This window comes from Chinchilla lanigera, unplaced genomic scaffold, assembly GCF_000276665.1.
Source record: "Chinchilla lanigera isolate Chin_1 unplaced genomic scaffold, ChiLan1.0 scaffold00042, whole genome shotgun sequence".
Lineage (NCBI taxonomy): Eukaryota > Metazoa > Chordata > Mammalia > Rodentia > Chinchillidae > Chinchilla > Chinchilla lanigera.
The window spans coordinates 8,331,872-8,353,974 of NW_004955443.1; the positions used below are offsets into that span (position 1 = coordinate 8,331,872).

At 44.7% G+C, this 22,103-nt stretch overlaps 1 protein-coding gene and 1 long non-coding RNA gene across 7 annotated transcripts in view; one reads left to right on the forward strand and one right to left on the reverse strand.

The window, feature by feature from the left end:
• Fam114a1 (family with sequence similarity 114, member A1) overlaps positions 1-22,103 on the reverse strand; it is a gene marked incomplete at its 5' end in the record, with an annotated part of 83,913 nt that overhangs the window by 16,033 nt on the left and 45,777 nt on the right. For both annotated transcript variants that reach the window (XM_005391992.2, XM_013518060.1), the window contains 2 exon segments: positions 1,652-1,743; positions 7,377-7,500. In XM_005391992.2, the coding sequence (XP_005392049.1) occupies positions 1,652-1,743; positions 7,377-7,500 (216 nt within the window).
• Positions 698-22,103, forward strand: part of LOC106149338 — a 24,771-nt gene continuing 3,365 nt past the window's right edge. Inside the window, exons 1-4 of one of the 5 annotated variants that reach the window (XR_001235461.1) lie at positions 3,083-3,795; positions 9,144-13,817; positions 14,120-14,232; positions 20,806-20,844. This is a non-coding gene — a long non-coding RNA (uncharacterized LOC106149338). The other 4 variants (XR_001235460.1, XR_001235462.1, XR_001235459.1 and 1 more) reach the window with 4 other exon arrangements.

Below are 22,103 nucleotides of genomic sequence, written 5' to 3' on the forward strand. Positions count from 1 at the left end.
CAAATTTCTGTGTGTTTAAAAAGTGATGGGGCCATCACTTTCAACTTCCTTAAAAGACAACCTTGTTCATAAAAATATAAAATAGGAAAAGGGGACAGAATAGAAAATACAGAGAGAAATTTGCAGGGCCCAAGGACTTTAAAAGAAGCACTTAAAAACGATATTCAGAGCAGAATAAAAATGACAGTTACATTGAAAAATCTATAGTATATTTTTCACTTTTCATGACCAACTATAAAAGAATAACAGTACTTTTTTCTATGTAGGTGAGAAATTTAGCCAGGGCAGTGGTGAAAGCAAATTTCCTCATCTGATATGTCTCACAGAGCCCTGAACGTTTCATGAACCTGATAATGTATCATGCCGTGAAGATGAAAGATGGCCCTGCTCCCGTGATTCATGGCAGGCCTTCTGGCACCCAGGGGCAAAGACGAGCTGCGGGAGAGACCCGGTGCTGCTCTGTGACTAGTTTAATTTCACACGGTGCAGGTTAAGCAACCAGTGGCCCTAAAAGCCATGGCTAAATTGAAGGTGCTGAACCCATCTTCCCTATCTGCTGTTTCCTGAATTTAGAAAGGGCAGATTCGCCCAGATTTTATCACCCTTTTTTAAGTCGCTCAAGTATAAGTTGTTTCTTAGCTTGTGCTAAAAATGACTTCTTATCTTAAAGCACGTATGTCACAGTTGAACATGATAGAGCGCTGCGTGGCAAGTGAACACCAAGCAGACTTGGGGAGAGAAAGTGTAACAAAACTGTGTTTGCTGTATCCTCTTTTAGGGATAAAGATCAACCCTGACCATGTAAATAAGCCTGTGCGAACCTGCAGCCATCACACGCCCTCTCCGAGCGGTGGCAGACGCTGCAGGGAGACGGATGAGGCAATTTCCCACTGTGCTCAAGTCACCGACCTGCCAGCATCAGTGACCCCTATCTGAGATAAAGAAATTACTCATCTCCACCTCACCACCTCACGCTGCCCTTTCCTTGCCCACCTTGATAAGTGATGTCTACAGAAACCACGGCTCACTAAGAAAAAGCAAGGGATTCGGCGGGGACCCATCATGCAGCTTTGAGTGAGTAATGATCCCTGTTTTAAATCCAGCAGCAAGACGTTGTACTAACTTGCAAAACACACTGCCGTCTTATTAGAGGAACCCAGACTGCTAACGCTCGATGTTCTTGGACATGATGTAGCATAGCTTCCAGGAGGGTGGGGATCTGAGGGGTTTACCAGGTGGATGCCTCTCCGTACCTAATTCTGACATGTGTCTTTAACTTAAAAATGGGGGAGCAGAATTTCAAAAAGCCCCTTGGTGATTCTCACCCCTCAGCCTTCTACCCTAAAGACAGCCACTGTTTTACCACAGAGGGCAAGCGACTTGTGCAAGGTCACAAGACGATTACTAGTAAAACTGCAACTACAGCGTCAGTCTCGTGACATGGTCTGGCATATTCTCTGCCTTTGCATTTTACTAGGTTGCCTCCTCAAACCTTCTTTACTGACCTCAACTCCTCTATCTGTGCAAACCACCATGCCATAGTGGGCTTGGTGGTTTTGCATTTCACGCGGATCTCTGGAACTTTATGAGCGAGAGACTCTCCCACCCCATCCTTTGTAAAACCAGAAATTGAGACTCAGATGATTCTGACCTTGTTGAGTTTGTCAGGTGTGGCTGCAACATGTAATTCAAAGAGGAGCTCTGTAAGCATGCGAGCAAACTCTTCTCCCTTCTCTTCTAAGCCTAGAAACAGAATATGACAGAAGTAAGGACCGCGGTTTGCTCCTCATCCTGTAGCGCATGGAGCTCCCTGACAGTCAGCCTGCAGTCGGGTAGACTCAGGCTCAGTCAGGCGGTGGCAGTCTTCCCCCTGGCCACCAGTGAAGCTGCCAGTGAGGACGGACGTCACCCATTGGCCACCAGCAGGGAGGGGGCTGGCTGCTCCTGGGGGGAGGGCTGCAGGGCCTGCCCCAGGCACTCCCAGGCCAGCCTAGAAGCAGCCAGAGGCCAGGAGGGACCCAGATTGTCCTGTTCACAGCTATCGGTGGTCAGCAGCTTTTGGTTCAAAGAATGACTGAATGAACAGATGAATGACCTCCGTCAGCCCTGAGACTGGGAACAGCACTGTAGTTATGAGAGTCTTGTTATGCTGTGCACTGCAACCCTCGTAATTCCCAGGCTGCCATTCTAGGTCCACAGAGCCACAGTTCTGAGCAGGCAGAATTGGTCTCCATGCGGTGTGCGCTATCTGATGTAACACCACCGCCTCTCTGGAGAAACTTCCCCAGGACTCCTAGGCTACCTGTCTGGTCCTAGTTCTTTTTTTCCCCAGTACAGACCTTTGCCCTGAGCTACATACCAAGACCTAAAAAATGTATTTGTTTGTTTATTTATATCCCCCAACCCCTTTTAATTTTCTTGTTTGAGACATGGTCTCACTGAGTTGCTAAAATTGCCCACACTGGGCTTGAACTTGAGGTTCTCCTGCCTCAACCTTCCAGAGTACTGGGATTACAGATGTGCCACCACACCAGGCTCTAAAGTACTTCTTAATGATCTACTCTTTACCCTGGAAGCTTTCCAGGGGCAGAGAACAGTATTTGCTTAATATAGTCCTAAATCCAGAGCATCTAACACAGTGCTTAGAACATAGTAATAAGTGCTAAAATGAATACTTACTGAATCAATAATTAATAAATTATACAACATATATCATAAAATTAAAACAAATTAATATTACTAGTGAGCAACAGAGATCTTTCAGTGCTACAGTCTTGTTACTTTCTGGTAGGTTCTAAAGAATTGGTTCAGTAATAGATTAACATTTTAAACCTCTGGTAGGTGCTAAAGAATTGGTTTGATAATGGGTTTACTGGGGGAGGATAAAAGCACCATTACATCTGGCTTGATTACAAGACCCTCTGAGTAGAAAATACTATGGTTTATGCCAGTGGGTGAAAGAAGTACCTTCAGGTGGACTAAGCCATGTGAGAAATATTGTCTGGACAGCTATTTTCAGTTTTGTAGACAAAATGGTTAATCAGCAGCTCATAAAGATAGCTGGGCCAGCTTGTGGGTCTCCATTCAAAACACGTGGCATAGATCAGTTTATTACTACCTATCATTCATAGATTCTCAGGAGGGAGACAGGTTAATAAACAAAACAGATGAGCAAAACATATATGTCAAGTGATACTTTTTATGGAGAAGTATAAATCAGAGGGCTTAGGAATTTTAAATAGGAGGTGCTGTGGTCAGAATATTTGCATCCCCCAAATTCGTATGTCGAAACAATGGCCAAAGGAAGGGTGGTAGGAGGTGGGGCTTTGGGAAGGTGGTTAGGTCATGGGCATGGAGCCTTCAGAAATGAGGTCAGCCATCTTAGAAAAGATGGCCAACCAGCTGGCAGGGTGTGAGGTCACCATGTGAGGTCACAGCCAGAGGGCACTGTCACCAGACACCACACCTGCACCTCTTAGGTCTTGGACTTCTCAGCCTCCTGAACCGGGAAATAAGCTCCTGCTGTTTGTAAGCTACACAGTCTACGGGGTTTTGTTACAGCAACTAAAGCACATTAAGGTAGAAGAGAGGCTGAAAAGGTGACGTCTGTGTAATGACCTGAAGGAGGAGCATGATGAGCCACAGACGTCAGAGGAGGAGCCTTCCAGCAAGGGCGGGGGGAGGGACTGTGCCCGCTGAGGTGAGGGCACAGTGAGGAGGCCAGAGGGAGGGAGCTGTGCCTGAGGAGAGAGGTGTGAAGAAGCCACAAGGAGAGAAAGAATTTAGCCCAAAGAGGTAAGTGCTCTGAGTGAGGGGCTCTGCAGCATTTAACCCCGTTCTCAGACGGGTGTTAGGAAGACTTCTTGGAGGAGGTGGTACTGAGCACAGCCTTCAAGAATGAGAATGCATTAGCCACGCAAACAGGGCTGAGAGGCTGGAGGTGGGGGGACCATGAAGAGCTGGGAGTCTCTCTCTGCTGAGCAGACCCCTCCCCTTAGGCCAATGAGATGGCCAGGACAGGTGCACCTGGGCAGTACCAAGAAGACACCATCACCAAGCTGCCTGCTCCTGTTCTTCTGTATGAAGCAGTGCCACAGGCAGAAAGAGCCCTGGACGGGGACAGCCCTGGCTTCTACACCAGCTCCGGCCCTCAGTGGTTCTGTGGCCTGGGACCTGTCACAAGGCTGCCTCAGCTTCCATTTCCTCCTCTGTAAACTGAGGGTAATAAAACCCACCCGCCTCTTCAGAGTTCTTATGAGGACCAAACACTACAAGAAACATGGAAGTGTTTTGTAAACGTGAATCCTTTTTGTAAATAGTCTGTTATGTGCTATAGATGGAAATATAGGGAGATTAAACATATTTGGGGGAAATCAACACTAAATTAGGCCATAAGTACTTTGGGTAGCTCCAGTTTTTAAGGATGCATTAATTCTATAAAACATATACCAATAACTAAGCAAATATTTCAGGGAAAAATATCACAGAGAAAACTGGAACTAGGTACAAACAGATAATAATAAATGTTGCAACGAAGACTATTACTGTAATTCTCAGTCTGTACCCATGGCCAAAAAGATCTTCCCCAAGGCAATAAAAATAGAAAATGGTCTTTTCAAATCTCCTCACAGCCATGGTAAACCAAATCAGAGACCCATGACAGTGTGATAAAATTATACACTGTTGGAGAGACAACATACAAATCACTTGCTAATGTCGTTCAACGCATAGGAGCCCGATATTAAACTGACCTAAAAATGACATTTTCTTACATTTTCTGAGACTACCAAATAAAGTATTAGTCACTAGAGATTTTTTAGGAATCCAAGTGTTTACAAGAGAAAAATGCCCTGGTTTCTGCCAGAGTTGGGCCCCTGGATTTTCTGCTCACCCCTGGCCCCAATAAGATTTCCCTCTGAGCTGCTGGGCAAACCCTCACCCTTCTGGAGCTGTGACACTCCATCATAATTGCATGGATTTAATGGCAATAACTCTGTTCCCTGCCCCAGTGCTTCATTAAGTGTGTGAATGACATTTATTTATTAAATTAAGTTAATTAAAATTAATAGTGTTTTGATAATCTGGAGATGGCCTTTGGGAAAATGGATATATTAAGGGAGATAATAGAGTTTTGTCACTTAAGGAGAGACAAATCTATCATTTCTCAAAGCATGCTGTTTAGCATGTCAACCTGTGTGTGTGTGCGTGCAAGCACAGAATTAGAAAAATATCTCAATTTACTGAAGCTCCCCACTAAAATGGGTACATATTGCCTGTAATAACGTTTTCTATTTAACCATATGGAATCAGGTTTCTCTCCAAGGACAGCATCGGTTGGGAATGCAACACTGCTTTAACTTGCATTGGCAAACTTCTCTCTTCGATGTTGCGGGCATCTGGGGTCCTTTTATATCCTTTCTAAAGGACACCTCAGGAGAACCAAGGTCTACCTCTGGCATCTTGAGCCTTGGAGAAGAATACCCAATTGCCTTTGGCAGTGGTTAGTCTGCCCAGGAAGGGTCTATTAGATTCTTTTATTTGTCCAGAATGGGAGCTGCATAACCTTTGACAGCCAGTGGCTTAGTTTCCTCATTACAAAAACAAAGATAAGCCTGTCATCTTTAGAGATTTTTGCAGAAACACACAAATGTGTTAAAAAAAATTCTTTAGCAGTCTCTTTGATATCGGCCTCTTTCTACGCTCCAGCATAATTGATTCTTTTACTTTGATGCAATAAGGATAAACCTCATTAAGCTGAAAGCACACAAGGTCAGTTTATGGGACTAAAGAGGGAAACAGTGTTTGCTCTGAAGATCAAGGCCTGAGCATGTGAGCACTTGTGTTCAAGCTCTGCTTAAAGGTATGTGACCCACTTGGGGACAAGGCACTTCCAAAGGTTTGATACCCCACATGCACATCATCATTACCTCGCTTGGTTCGTAATAACAAGTACAATAATAAATAACAGCTGCAATTTGTTACACCTTTACTATTTTCCTGGCATTGTGTCAGCACTTTAAATAATAATAATGGCTAACATTTTTGAGTTGTTCTTTGTTTTTTGGCTTTTTGGGGGGGGTCTTTTTGAGACAGGGTCTCACTATGCAGTTTAGGCTGGTCTTGAACTCACTTTGTAGCCCAGGCTGGCCTTGAACTCACAATGTTCCTCCTGCATCAGCCTCCTGAGTTCTGGGATTACAGGTGTGCGCCACCACACTGAATAGTTCTTTGTATCAGACATTGGGCTGTATGTTTTTACCTCATTCGATCCCTAGAGCAGCCCCTGGGAATATGTGCCATTGGCTCCATTACAGATGAAGATACTGAGTTTCAGAAAGGGTTTGTAACTTGTCCAAGGCCACACAGCAGGAACGTGGGGATGTTTTCAGTGGGGACCTTTAGATGATCCTGGGAGAAGCCAGCTGGGTGCTCAAATTTTTAGCATAGCTTATGTAAAGCAATTGTGGTGTGGTGCTTGGCTATGACTCAGTAGGAAATCACTCTCCTGGACATAATGAATGTTTTACTCTGTCCTACTCCCAAGTGGACAACTCAAAGTAACCCTTAGACGTGTCCAAATTTGGGTCCATCTTATGCTCTTCATGAAGCCTTGCTTCTCAGGGAATACGTTCTGGTGTGTTTAGGGTCAGGTCACTCTCTGGTCGGAAGTTTTTCTGGAAGTGTGTGCTTGGGTCACTGCAGTGATTGTCAGCCTGGCACATCAGTGATTGTCAGCCTGGCACATCGCATCCTGGCACATTGTGGGAAAATGGCACCGCCTTTGTCAGAACTGTATTTTTGATTTTTGATTTTTGTGGTGCCAAGGATTGGACCTAGGTCCTCACACAGGACAGGCAAGCTCGCTGCCTCTCAGCTGCACGCCTGTCTCAGAACTGTACTTTTTAACTGAAGTATAAGACACTTAAAAATATACCCTGTCTCTCACATGGGTGGATTAAAGGACTAAGAAAATATGCAAAGAAATCATTGCAGGACTTGCCCGCCATGAGCATTAATCACACTAAACAACTTTCACGGGCAGACAAAATTAGAGGGTGGCGCACGAACTCTAGCAGGAGCTCAGCACACTGCACTCTTTGTTCATGCAGCCGTATTCATTTACTGTGTGTTTGGGATGCGCCAGGGACCATGGCGGATGCCAGAGAAGGAACAGGAGTTCCTGTCCAGCGAAAGAGGGTGATAACCAGCGTGCTGAGCTCCTGTGACCACAGCAATGCACAGGGCATCCTGGACGCATGCAGGAGGAACAGCCGAATGAAATGATTCCTCCTGTTTGAGGGGTTGTGTTTATGAACAGCAGCCTCAAAAGGATTATGCCAACAATTTATCTTGCCATGTAACTTATTCTCCTTTACCTTGTTCTTCTTGATTCTCTTCACCCTCTAATTCTTTGACTGCAAAGATGTCTTTAATGGAAATTAGGTCATTTTTTAAGAGTTCCAGCTTCTCTCCATCCAGTGATGCTAAAAATGACTGAACCTGAAAAAAAGAAATAGGCCAGCGTAACTGTCATCTTTTCTGCTCCTTAATAATGTTTATGTACAGCTGTCCCCGGTTTTCCCACGACCCAGGTAATCTGTGGGGTAATGCTGGGTGAATGTGGCTTTTGCTACCTATTAACCACACTTCTGAGCAGTTGCCTAAGCTCCTCAGTCTTACTTCAGGTTACGTAAGCTTTCTCATTCTTAAAGCAAGATCCATCCTTTACTGGGATCTTTTGTGTGCTAAAAGAGATGCTAAATAGACACACTGCACAAGTACACACAGTAGATGCTAAATAAACAGTGGTGGTAGGTCTTCTACCAGAATAGTTAAAAACACGTTTTGACCTAACACTGTGTTCAAGTATCAGCTCCCCACTTATGAATTATCAATCTTGGGTCATTTATTTAACCTTTTTACAGTACAAGTTTCCTTATCTGTGAAATGGGGACTAACCGTATTTACCTTATAAGGTTGTTTTGAAATGTATTTAAAATACTTATAGCAATGCTCAGTAACTTATATATATATGCATATGTGTACACATATGTAAATAAATGGACAAGTGCTACATATTCACATGTGGATTTATGTGGATAGAATACTGAGGTTACAAACTGGAGAAGACCCATTTTTATTTCCTGAGAGCTTGCAGACTAGAGGAGGGAGGGAGGCCCATGGCATCTAATACTGGCCATGACAGCTGAGAGCCAAGGGCAGGTGCTCCACCTTGAGGAGGTGTTGCTTGGACTTTGGAAACAACCCAAATGTCCATCAACGGAGGAATGGATAAAAAAGACGTGGTATTTTTAGACAATGGAGTATTACTCAGCTATAAAAAAGATAAACTCGAGGCTTTTATAGGTAAATGGATGCAACTAGAGACCATACTCATAAGTGAAATAAATCAGACCCACATGTGTAAACATCATATTGTCTCCCAAGTGTAAGAACCTGAAAGTGTAAATAAAACCTGAAAAGTACAGTAGATATTGTGAAATTGCTCAAAGGGAAGGAACAACTGGGATGAGGGAAAGGAGAAAAGAAAGAAAGAAGAAAGGGAAAAAGTATATATGTATATACAAGGACAGCAGCGACAACTGAACTGCTGATGTCTAATGGTTTATTGAAAGGAACAGTTAACGCTTAGATTTTTTTTTTTTATTTTTTGACCAGCTTTGCATGCTTATATCTGGTAATCTGAACAACTAATTTGAAGACAACAATGTGCAATATAACAACCATTGTTGAATTCCTACCATCTTGATTAGTAAAGCTCTGTATCATTTCTAATGTTTTTTAAAATTATTTTTTATTCTTTTTTATTGTTTGATCTATTTTGCATTCTTACATCTGGTAATCTGTGAAACTTCATTGAAGATAACAATATGTAATATAACAACCATTGTTAATTTCCTATAGTCTTGTTTTGAAATTCTGTATCATTTTTATTGTTATCTTTGTTATTTTGTTTTCTTTTCTCTTTAAAATGAAAAATATAAAAGATTATTTGCACAAATGGCCAGCCATTCTCTGCAGACTAATTAGAATTTCTCAAATGGTCAAAGGGCATGGAAGACCATATTAAAAGTGAAACATAACTGGAAAATAGTGACGTTTTTATTTTTTTCATTCTGCAGGGCAAACTCTTGCAGCAGAGGAGCTGTGATCCTCTTTGGCATGGCAGTGGATTAGCACAGCAGGACAAGACCGAGTGGTAGCCAGAGCATCCAGAATCAGGACTTTGTTTTCCTGAAAGGCCACGCACATCTCTAAGCATCGTGCAACCCGTTCAAGGCTCTGGGAGGAAGCAGGCTTGGTAGGAAGTCATCCACATGAAGTCCATTAGCTGCGGAGTTCAGCAGGTAGAAACAAATGAATCGTGCCTGATGGCTCCCGGCCGCTCCCTGTGGCCCTGACCTTCCAAGCCCTCATTTCAGCAGCTTGCACACTCACGCTCCTTCCTCCCAGTTCATTTCATTCCGCCACGGACACATGCACTGAATCTTCAGATGAGTCCAATAACAAATCACAGTGCACGCCTCAATAAATACTCCTGGGTGCGGATTGTGCGCAGGGCACCGTGCTACTCAGGATACAAGGGAGCCAGCCAGTCTGCCTTCTCAATCTTTTCCTTAAGATGTGTGGCGCTGTTTTGATCTCTGTTTACTATTTCTAACACTGAGTTGTGGGGGTATTGGCCAGAGGTGAGTATGAGGCGGATATGCAGAGGTAAGGAACTTCTGCAGTCACATGTCCCAACGCTCCCCTCCCCATGAATGGTTAGAGTTTGCAAGATAGCTTATAGTCACACGTTCCAACCGCCCCCCGCTACACACAGACGTGCATGGTTAGAGATTGCAAGATAGCTTATAGGGCCACAAGTCCAAGTGGGATTAAACACACTGCCTTAAGGAGTGAATGCTCTAGATTTTGTCTTCCCAGTACTCCGATTTACCATTTAGATTGGTCCCAAAGTCAGTCATGGAACAGACCACCTTGACCTTCCCCTAACTCCTACGTGAGTTCCTGCCCAGATGCCCTTCATTTCTCTTTTATCCTTGTTTCCTGGTTCTATCAATAAAAGGCCACAGAGGGTTTAGTTTGGGGTTGTCATTTGAAACTTTCTCACACTGAGGCATCTTGGTTAACGGCGGCCCCTCTGGGCCCTCGTGGAGTGCGGATTGGACACTGACTCCCAGTAATCCTTTGTTTCATCCTCTTGCAGGGAACCACAGTCGCGAGCTGTGACAAGTGGCGCCCTGTGAGGCACCTGTGAGGAATATATGAGGACTAAGTTGGTGCAACTCAGTGAGAGCACTGACCTCCCAAAATCTGGAAAAGGAACAAAGACGTCCAACTTCACATCCCCGTAAGCTAAGGGCACAAAGGCGGCCATGGCGTAGCTTGGCACGTCTCCATGAGGTCACAGGTTAGGCTTATCAGCCCAGAGGCCTGTCCAACTGCTAAGTGAGTAGGGGCAGTTCGTTTGTTCTTTTTGCTGTTTTACTTCTGTTCACATGATATGGGTCACACTTTATCCAAAGAGGACGTCTCTTGTTTCTGAACCTCACCTTATTACATTACTGATCATTATTTGACAATAACATCCATGTTTCCCCCTAGAGGACAGCCTGGAGGTGGAGCACTGGGAACACGTGGGTCAAAAATTGAGGCAGTCATTAGGTCCTGTAAAAGATGCTATCTGGCATCTTTGCAAGGTTGCTATTCTAGTCCATCTACTCAAGCAAAAAGTTTCCCCTAAAATGATTTCCTCCTCCTCCCTCAGCTTCCTCTGAAAACCACCTTCTGCTTCCGACCCTCTAGGTGAACAAGAGAAATGTTGGGGGGCGGGGGAGCTCTAAAATTGTAATACCACGTGCCAACTGGAATTACTTTTTAAAAGTAATAAAAATAGAAAATAAAACAGAAAAAAAAAAAACAGAAAAAGAAGATAAAATAGGAAAAGAAAAGGAAAACAAAAATTTAAAAAAAGGAAAGAAAGCTAAATACAATGAAAATCAAGCCAGCAAGGTATGCTAAATTGGGAAAAATTTGTCAGGAAAAAGGAATCCCCATCAGTATTTTTTACCAAGGCTCAAGCACACACATATATGAGCCCAAAACTATAAAGCTTAAAAGAGCATCTGCAATCTGTCCTTCGATTTTCTTACTCCCTTCTCTGTAGCTCTCAGAAAGTTGAAGGGCAGTCAGGTTCTCTGATTAGCGATTTAAATTTCTGTTTGGCAATCTGGTTGGATTTAATCCATACGTTATGCTCCAGGGCGTGTCCCTTCTCAGTGGCTGCTGCGTTAGGATTGATATCCAGGGGTGGTGGTTTCCCCTCTCAGCTGACTTTCACTTGTCTCTGTTCCATATTCTTAAAAGAATGGTCTGGATTTGATCCTTGAACCCTCCAAAAGTAAGTGTAAATGTTTTAGTCCAAGTTTATTGGACTTTCTATCCTCAGGCAGAACTAGAAGTTAACTCACTTTCCTCTCCTTCAGGAATGCTGCTCCAGGAGACAGACCGACTTGTTTTTATGGCACAGATATTTTCATTGATGAAACTAAAAATATTCATAGGGATACTTTTGAATTTATTAACAGTTTTAAATAAAAACGGGTCTATTCCAATAAGATAAACTGTTAGCATAAATCCCTTCTTAGTAACAGTCTTTGCTTTCACAAGTGTAAAAGGGTCTTTTCCTTCTAACTCATTGCAAGAGATTTCTGCTAATTGATAACCTATAGGAAAAGTTCTGACTAGCCTGCTTATAGTTACAAAACTAGGGGCTGGGGATTTAGCTCAGCGGCAAGTGCCTGCCTGGCAAGTGCAAGGTTGTGAGTTCGATTCCTGGTACCGGAAAACAAACAAACAAACAAACAAACAAAAAAAGCTAAACCCTACAAAAGGGTTACTGGAATTCAACTTGGGCAGTATATCTAAGAGTGCACTCTGGTTTAAAAACAACCATCTTTTGTGTTTGTATGTTTGTGCATTTGTCTGTTTAATGTGTGTAAGTTAAAGCACCTGCTTCATTTAAGAGGAATTTATTTTGAGCTCAACAATTTTTATTTTTCAGATTATTTTTGAGATTTCTATGGAGAGACCATTTATATTACAGTAGGACTTAGAACAAAAAAGTCAAGTTTTGACAACCTAAGCAAATTCCTCCTTATACCCTTCTCCAAAGTCACAAAACTGTCATTGCTCGATTAACTGCCTGTTTCTCTCCTGTAAACTCGCTTGCCCACCCACCAGTTTTGAGGCACTGGATAGACCAATCCCTTCAACCACATGCATAAAACCACAGCCCTTTCTTTGTTCAGGGCTCAGCCTTTGAACACGAGTCTGCTGAGCCTGTGTGCACCTAAATAAATCCTCCTGTTTCACCTGTTGGTCTCTCCAGTGTCTTAAAATTCTGCAACATTTCCTGGGGGCTCGCCTGGTACTGGAGATGACAGTCTTGCTGTTTCCTTTGCCTATAGCCCAGGCCCTCAGCTAAGGGAGACCCCAAGATCCCTGGAGCCACCAGGTGAGACTTGAATTCAGAGAGGGAACTGACTCTCCTGTAGCCTGGAGTCCCTCCCTGTCAACAGAACCTGAGGGGCTACAGGATGATTCTGGAACAGCGTGCTGCAGGACTACAGTAAGGTTTTGGGCCTGAGGAATGACTCATCCTACAAGAGTGGAAGGGGAGCCTGATCACCTCCTGGGGTTGGGGTGCTGAGTAATCTGAGTAATCTGAGTAATCCAGGCAAGTTCAGATGAAACCTGCACCCCAGCTGGGAAAAGGAACCAAAAATGCTGAGGTTTATGACTGTGTGTGAATAACCAGAGTGAAATTGGTGGGGCTGCAGGTCTCTTAGGATAGACTGTATGTCTTGAGCAAGTGTGGGACCGACCTGCACTGGAAGAGCACCCGAGCAACTGGCTGGTCTGGAGTGGGGGCATAGGGTGGGCAGACTTAGGCCCAGCTGGGCCTGGTGAAGTGGGAGGGATGAAATAGGGGTCATCTTTTTACTTAAGAGAGAGCACTGAGGGAGGCAGTGTGGGGAAGGTGGGAGCCACAAAGTCCCCTTGCCTGGCTGTGCCTATGGCTGGATACACATTGTCCTCATAGGCGAGAGGCTGGGACCACAGACTTTGGCAGCCTTGGGTCAGAGACACTGTAGCAGGCAGGTGGTGAGCAGCACTCTGGGAGCACTTGGGACCTGAGCATAAGGACCATGTGCTGGCCAGAGCCCTGGAGCAGGCAGCTGTGGGCTGTGAGTTCTGTGGGGCGAGGCAGAGAAGCGTGCATCCACGGTCTCCTTTGCTCGGCTTCTGGAACTTGAGGTTGGTGCTTACTTGGTGTAACCAGCCTGGTGTTGCTTGCAAACATCTGGAAGCCAGAGCCCAAGGCACTGTGTTCAGGATCCTAGCCCATGGAGGCATGAGAATTTGTAGGATCACTGGCTTTGTGTGGATTGCTGGGGGTCTTTGGTGAGGGGAGAAGAAATGGGGTCCTTGGTAAAGCTTGGGAATTGAGGGAGTGCCTGGCTTGAGAAGTAGAGGATGAATTTATAAAAGGGAAGGCAGTCTAATTGACCTACAGTGAAAGCGGTTGAAAGGTTCCAGTGATTTGTGATGTAACAGAGAGGATAGCGAGGAAAAGCGTCAAAACCCCCACTTAGAATGTATGATAAGGAACTTTAAAAGAGCCTATAGAGGGGACCGTGGAGTAAAGCTGACCCCCCAGAGATTGAGAAACTTTTGTGAAGTTGATTGGTTCTCCTTTGATGTTGCATGGCCGGCCCAAAGAACAATAGGTAGGGGTTCAACTGGGTATGTATATCAGGGGTGATCTGGACGTAGGACAGCCAGGGCATTTGTACCAATTTCCTTATATCAACTCATAGCTGAACATAGTCCAGACCCAACCTGGTTGGCTACAGCCCTGTCTGGTAGCATATTGTAGAACACTCATGGCTGAGCTGAATCAAAAGAAAGAGGAATCGGCCCTGCAGGGAGCCTTGGAGACAAAGGGATGAAGACAAACTGATTCTACCAGAGCTACCAGAGGAGGCAGAGATACTCCCCACTTTACTCCCCAATCTATCTTCTCTTGCAGTGCTAGCCTGTGGAGAAAGAGGATCAAATGACAAGGAGTTCCAGGCATCACCTCAGAGGGAAGAACCAGGACCACTGCCCCAGGAGGGGAATGAGGAAAGCCTGAATAATCAAGTGAGCTGCCTCCCTTTGGGCCATGAAAGGGCTTTGCAGATGTCCTTTTGGGAAACTAGGGGGCTTATTTATTATGATATGGGTGGCCAGATCCAAGGTGGACAATGGAGCTTTATCCACCAGCCCTTTTCAATCATTGAGCTCCTTAACTGAAGGCACCATACTCCTTCCTACATGGAGAGGCCCCAGGCCCTTATAGATTTGATGCCATCCATCTTCCAGACATACAACCAAGCTAGCCAGATTGCAGACAGCTTCTTCTGATGCTCTTTAACACTCAGGAGTGCTGGAGAGTGACCCAAGCAGCCCTTCACTGGTTAGAAAACAATGCCCTGGCAGGTGTGATGAATATTCAAATCTATGCCCAGACCAATTCCCTGAGGTAGACCCTCACTGAGACCCAAATGGCAACACTTACAGTGGCAACACTTACAGTGGTACCAAGAGGCTCTCATCTGAGGCTTAAAGGAAGGTGGAAAGAGAGCAGTCAATATGAGAAAGATCTCAGAAATACTCCAGGGAACTGATGAAAGTCCTAGCCAGTTTTATGAGAGGCTCTGTGAGGCATTCCAGCTCTACACTCTGTGCAATCCTGAGGCCACTGAGAATCAGCACATGGTAAATGTAGCCTTTGTGGGACAGGCTCAGGAAGACATCAGGTGAAAACTACAGAAAATAGAATATCATCCAGCTTTTACAGGTGGCCACTAAGGTGTACATTAACTGACCAGAAGGCCTGGTGGGAAGCCAATCAGAGGCTCAAAAAGAAAGCAGAGAATGGAAGTTGTGAATGGGCGGGGACATGGACGTGGTCAAGAGAGGGGCCAAACTGGGCAAGGACCCAAGAATCAGCCAAGACTAGATAGGAATTAATGTGCATGATGCAAAAAGAAAGGACACTGGAAAAATGAATACACAGAAAATAATGGAGGAGGTGATGAAAATTATAAAACCAGGAGACCACATGCTAAAGACTATCACCCCTAGAAGGAGCCAGATACCAACCTCCTGGGACTGGCAGGAACTGAAGGTTATGAAGACTGGGCATGACTGGACTCCAATTCCTTAGGCATCTAGGGAGCCCATGGTCACAATGAAAGTAGGGGGCCAATTGATGGACTTTATGGTAGACAGTGGGGCTGAACACTCAGTAGTGACACAACCCATTGGGCCATTATCCAACAAACGTGATTATTGTTGGAGCCACTAGGGTCCCAGAAAAGAGGCCATTTTGCTGGCCTAAAAGGTGTGTCATAGGGGGACAAAATGCCCAACATGAATTCCTACATCTTCCAAAGTGCCCAGTTCCCTTGCTAGGAAGAGACCTGCTCTAAAACTACAGGACCAAATTGGGCCATAGGGAAATATGACTCTAAGTCTGTCTCATCCAGAGGCCATGGTATTAACCCTTACTATCCCACAGGCTGAAGAACAGAGACTATTCAAATAGGTTACCAAAACCGAGAATAGATGAGTGGTATGGGCTAACACTTCAGGTTCTTGTGGTGTGGGCCCAAGATAACCCACCTGGGCTGGCTGTGAATCAAACATTCATGATAATGGACCTAAAATCCAGGCAATTCTGGTTTGAGTCTGCCAATACCCACTCCCTGGGAAGCCACACAAGACATTCAAGGACATTTCAAACGGCTCTTAGAACACAGAATCTTGGCTAGATGCCAGTCATCTTGGAACATTCTGCTTTTGCTGATACAAAAACCAGGAACTAAAGAATATAGACCAGTACAGGACTTCTGTGCTGTGAATCAGGCCACTGAGACCATTTCTCCAAAGGCACCAAATCTGTACACACTAATGGGACTTATTCCAGCAAGTGCTGGCTGGTTTACTTGGTTGGATTTGAAAGATGCCTTTTTTTCTGTCTCTGTCTTGCATCAGTCAGCTCATCTTTGTATTTCAGTGGGAGGATGCTATCATGGGCATAGAGGCAGCTTACCCGGACTAGGCTTCCCCAAGGATTCAAAAACTCTCCTACAATCTTTGGAGAGGTGTGGCTACTGACCTCAAAGCCTTCATCATACCAGAAGACAATTGTACCTTGCTACAGTATGAAGATAACCTCCTTCTGGCAGCTCCAACTCATGAAGACTGCTATCAAGGAACTAAGGACATTCTTCATCTACTTTGGAAGGCTGGATATAAGGTGTCTAGGCAAAGGGCAGCACAAATCTGCCAACAAAAGGTCATATATTTAGGTTTCACAGTGACACAAAAGGAACGCCAACTGGGCATCAAAGGGAAACAGGCTGTATATGCCCTCCTGAAGTCAAGCATCTGATACCAGATAAGAGAATTTGGGGGGGTTAGCAGGATTTTGTCCTATCTGGATCCCAAATTTCTCACTTATGGCTAAGCACCAGCTTTAGGACTGCCAGATATAATCAAACCTGTCTTCCTATGTGTCTATGAATGGAAGGGAATGGCCAGAGGAGTCCTAACTCAGGTCATGGGATCTTGGCATCATCCAGTGGCATTCTTGTCAAAACAATTAGACTCTGTGGCCCTAGAATGGCCTCCATGCTATAGGGCACTTGCTGCCACCTCCCTGCTGATGCAGAAGGCTGATAAGCTGACTTTGGGACAATGGCTACTTGAGTACCATACTCAGTTATAACCTTAATGGACCAGAGGGGGTACATTTGTTATCAAATCTAAGGACAATTGAGGTACCAGGGGAGCCTATATGAAAATCCCCACATAACTCTAAAGACAGTGAACACTCTCATCACAGCTGAACTGGGAGCCCTCTTCATGACTGTATGGAAACTGTGGATGAAGCATTCTCATGCTGGGGGGATCTCACAGATCCCCCTTTAAGGACCCAAATGTTGAATATGTCACATATGGGAGTAGTTTTATATAGAAGGGGTCTGCTGGGCAGGATATGCAGGGGTGACACTGGACTCTGTGATGGAGGCTCAGCCTCTGTCTACTGGAACCTCAGCACAAAAGGCAGAGTGAATAGTCTTGACAAGAGCTCTTTTGCTAGCAAAAGACAAAAAAGGGCTAACATCTATACTGATTCCTAATATGCCTTTGCTACTTTATATGTTCATGGAGTCATATATATGTAAGAAGAGAGGGCTCCTAACCGCTGGGGGGCAGGGAAGAAATAAAGTACAAAGAAGAAATTTTACAGCTCCTAGATGCCATATGGGCCCCAAAGAAAGTGGCCCTTATACACTACAGGGGACACCAACAGATTGGAACACTGGAAGCCAGAGGAAACCAAAAGGCAGACAGGGAAGCAAAGTGGGCTGCTATGACAGCCCCACAACCCAAAAGAGGGGCCCTGGCCATGCCCCTGATCCTGGAGCCTCCTCTCCTAGAGACCCTTAATTACTCTTCAAATGAAAGAGCCTGGTTTGCCCAAGAATCTGGGAATTTTATCAAGGGAGGATGGTGGAAAACCTCTGATGGGAGATTGGCTATCCCTGAAATGATGGCCCAAGGTTTGTAAAACAATTCCATCCAGAGTCTCCCATGGGGAAAATGGCACTAGAGATGTTACTAGGCTGTCATTTCTATGTGCTGTGGCTCAGTGCTATCACCCAAGCTGTTTGTGAACAATGCCTAATCTGCCCAAAGCAACCTGAGGCAAGGGCCCCCCCAGCCCTCCATATTCAAGAAATGGGTGGTACCCCTTGTGGAAACCTGCTTATGGACTTTACTGAACTACCTTGAGCATTGGGCTATAGGCATATATTGGTGCTTGTCTGTACCTTTTCAGAATGGATTGAGGCTTTCCCCATCTGAACAGAAAAGGCACAAGTGGTGATAAAGGTGCTGTTAAAAGACATCATCTAAGATTCAGACTGCCCCACTCTTGGGGTTAGACAATGGACTGGCATTCGTATCTGAGATAGTCCAAAGACTTATACGATGTTAAAAGTAAAATGGAAACTAAACACAGCCTACCAGCCACAGAGCTCAGGAAAGGTAGAGTGCATGAATCAGACAATCAAACAATTGCTGAAAAAATACCAAGAAACCCACTTCAGAGGGGATCAGGTTCTGCCCATGATCCTCTGAGTCAGGTGCACTCCCACCAAACAGATGGTGTTCCCCTCGTGACATCTTGTTCAATCGGTCACCCCCATAGATCAAATCAAGGATGATCTCTGTGAACTAGGGGCGTTGACTCTAAGAAGGCAGATGCAGGCTTTGGGAATAGCCAAGCAAGATATCTATGGCTAGGTACATGAGAAAATACCCATAACCCTGACAGACCCAACATACCCCTTCAAGCCCTGGGACTTTGTTTGGGTTAAGAAATGAAATCCAACCGTCCTGTGGCCCATATGGGATAGGTCCCATACTATAATCTTGTCTACGTCCACTGCTGCTAAAACTATGCCTTGGATTTACCACAGTTGGCTGAAACTGGCAGACCAAGACAAGCGAATGAGCCAACAGGATCCAGACCCTCTGAACTGACGGATCCTATGGCAAAACCAAGCTGCTGCTGCGAACAGCAGCTCTGCTCTAGTCACCCCAGAAGCTGACCAGTCTACACATGGCTGAAGCTTGAGGATCAGCATGGAGTTACAATGACAACATGAGTCTCTTTTACTTTTTGTTCTAATTCTCCTTTGCCCCTGCTGGGAGAAAAATCCCTAGAGGGATGTTCCCCTTGCATCTATACCACACAGTCAGGGAGCATCATAATAGGGACCTTGCTCTGTCATACCTATTATGAATGTACAGGGACACAGTGGGGAACTTGTACTCATAATCAAACCGCCCACTCAGTTTGTGACCCAGGAGATAACCAACCCTACATCTGTTATGACCCCAAGTCTCCACCTTATGAAACATGGTATGAGGTCCATGCTGGAAAAGTGGAAACAGGTGATGGTGGCCTCTTAAACAAAACTAAGGTCTGTTCAAATCATAACGGGGCCATTTCTTTGTAGTTTGATGTATGTCAAGCAACATATCTAGACCCATCCACAACCTCATTTGGAAGTCTATCGTGGGAAAGATATCATAGACACAGTCCTATATTCATATGTGCACCATGGAAAGGGACCAGCCATTATTGATGCCCCCGTTCCCAATCATGACAAGGCTCTGAATGGTTCTGCTGGCTATGTGTAACTTGGGCTACTAGCCTATTTGGCCAATAATCTACACCTCCAACATCAGGGCAAGAGGCTGCAACCCTTGCAAAATTACCTACCAAACCAGATTGTCAGTCAAGAACCTGTAATGCTGTAAACTGCACCATTCTACAGGTGGGCCAGCTTAATGGGCTGCAGATTACCCTATGACATTAATGCTTGGCTATAGAGGATGAAGCCCAAAAACTTACATATAGTCAGAAAGACTAGGACTCATTCAGCCCAACAACTCTGAATGTCTGACTCGTTATATGAGCATATTCAACAAGACTTGGTTGAAAACATAGCCCAAAACCTCAATGTCTCCTCATGTTATGTCTGAGGGGGAACCGACATGGGACACCAATGGCCATGGGAAGCAAGAGAATTGATACTAGAAGACAACTTCATCCTACCCACGTATTCCCCCAACCCCATGTTCACCCACCCTAGCATCTGGTATTTAAAAACCTCTATCATGGGAAGGTTCTGCATCGCTTGCTGGGGGAGGGCCTTCACAGATCCAGTGGGAGAACTAACTTGCCTGGGGCAGTAATACTATAATGAGACTCTAGGGAAAACTTTGTGGTGGGGAAAACAAAATCGTTCTCATTACCCCACTCCAATTCATTCTTTCTTTTCCCCTTCTTAAACCACTCTTGGGATCAGTTAGAGGCCCCAAATGACTGGAAGGCACCTTCTGGCCTCTATTGGGTCTGTGGATTTTGAGGATACTGACAACTACCAGCTAAATGGTCAGGGGCCTGTACACTGGGGACAGTTAGACCATCCTTCTTTCTAATCCCCTTAAAGCAGGGACAAACTCTAGGGTATCCTGTCCATGAAGAAGCTGGTAAGAAAATTAAAAGGCCCATTAAAATAGAAGATTAGAAAGATGATGAGTGGCCCCCAAAGGGAGTTATCCAGTATTATGGCCCACCTGCCTGGGCAGAAGGTGGAATGCGGGGATACCACTTCCTATTTACACACTTAACCGTATCATAAGATTACAGGCCATGCTTGAGCTCATTATCAGTGGGATATACTGCTTTGTACCTAAAGAAGTATGTGCTGTTTATTTAAAGTTAATTTTAACTAATCATTCTGTGCTTTTCCCCATTGGATTTTAAAATTTCATTTCATCTTTAATTGACAAATAGTTATGTACATTTATGCAATACAATGAGATGTTTTGGGATATATATACATTCCAATGAAATCCTCCCAATGAACATATATGTTACATGAACATATATGTCACCAGGAAGATGTTTTTTATTTTTTATGGTGAGAACAGTTAAACAAGACTAGTAAGTTTGAAACATGCACTTATTATTAACTGTAGTCACCATGCTACGTCATAGATCTTTAAACATCATTTTTATTTACTATAACTGGTTATGCCAATATGGTTTCCATTTGCTTTTTTTTTCTTCTTTTTTTTTAAAAGACAGAGTCTCACTATATAGTCCAAGCTGTCCTGGAACTTGAGAAAATCCTTCTGCCTCAGCCTTCTAGAGTGCTGGAACTACAGGTGTATACCACCATGCCCTGCTTCCATTTGTATTCTTTCTGGGGCCTTTTAGGATAGTTCTAGCTAACACACAAGGTGGACCAAGCCTGTTTCCTTCGGCTGTAAGTACAGGAAAGGTACACAGTTACCAGGCATCTGTATCCTAGATTGTGAAACATAACTCCTACTGTTTGTCATCTATTGTTAGGGTTGTTTATTACAGTACCCAGTAAAATTGCTACATTAAAAATTCTGCATTCCTTACTGTGAACACCACAAAAATCTCCAGGCTAGGGAAAGCAAGCCATGCGCCAACAGACAGCAAAAGTCTTCCTCTGTGATAGTTTACATGCAGGATGTCCCCAGAAGGCCCTTGGCTAAAGGCTGGTCTCCAGCCTGGCACTATCGCTATAAGAAGGAGGTGGAGTCTTTCTGAGGTGGAAAGGTAGGTGGAGTCTTTCTGAGGCAGGGTCCTGATGGCTGCCCATGGAAGGGACTGTGACCCTGGATCCCTCTCCTTCATTTCCAGCCACTAAGTGACTGGTTTGGCTGCACCATGAGCTCCCGCCTCATGTGCTGCCTCGCCACAGGCCTAGAAGTAACAGGGTCAATGACCCCAGCTGGGAGCTTCTGAAAAGTTGATGATTTCTGGTATCTGTTATGATACGAAAAGCTAACATGGCCTCCAAGGACGGAACCTTCTTTGGGTAGTATGGGTCCTTGAGGGCTCTTCCCAGGACTGTTTAACAACTGAGACAGGTGATGGAACCTGCCAGAATGGGATCTCTGCACCAGCATGAGACCCCAGATGTTTCTGTGGGGGTGTCATGCTCCCTCCATAATATTTTTAATAATAACAAATACACTGGGGAGGACCACCTACGCGACTGTCCTTGAAAGAGGAGCAATTGCTTCCATTTTGGCTGAGCCTAACCCTATTTCCATGTATAGATATATAGAGAGCTAGCTAGGACCCTTTCCTTATCCCTTCAATTGGCTTTAAGCAATGCATATTGGTCTAGCTGAGGTGCTGATGATAAGCTTTGAAGATAGCAGGCTGTTTCCCTGACCCCCTGTTGCTCCCTCCAGTGAGCTGGGATCTAGCCTTGGGAATAGAGGCTATGACTTCCTGGGGCTTCAAACATTACACATCAGAGCTGAAGCACCGACCCCAAACATTAGCTACTATCTCAACTGTGTTATGCAGATTACTCTTTCTGCATATCCTCTCTGCA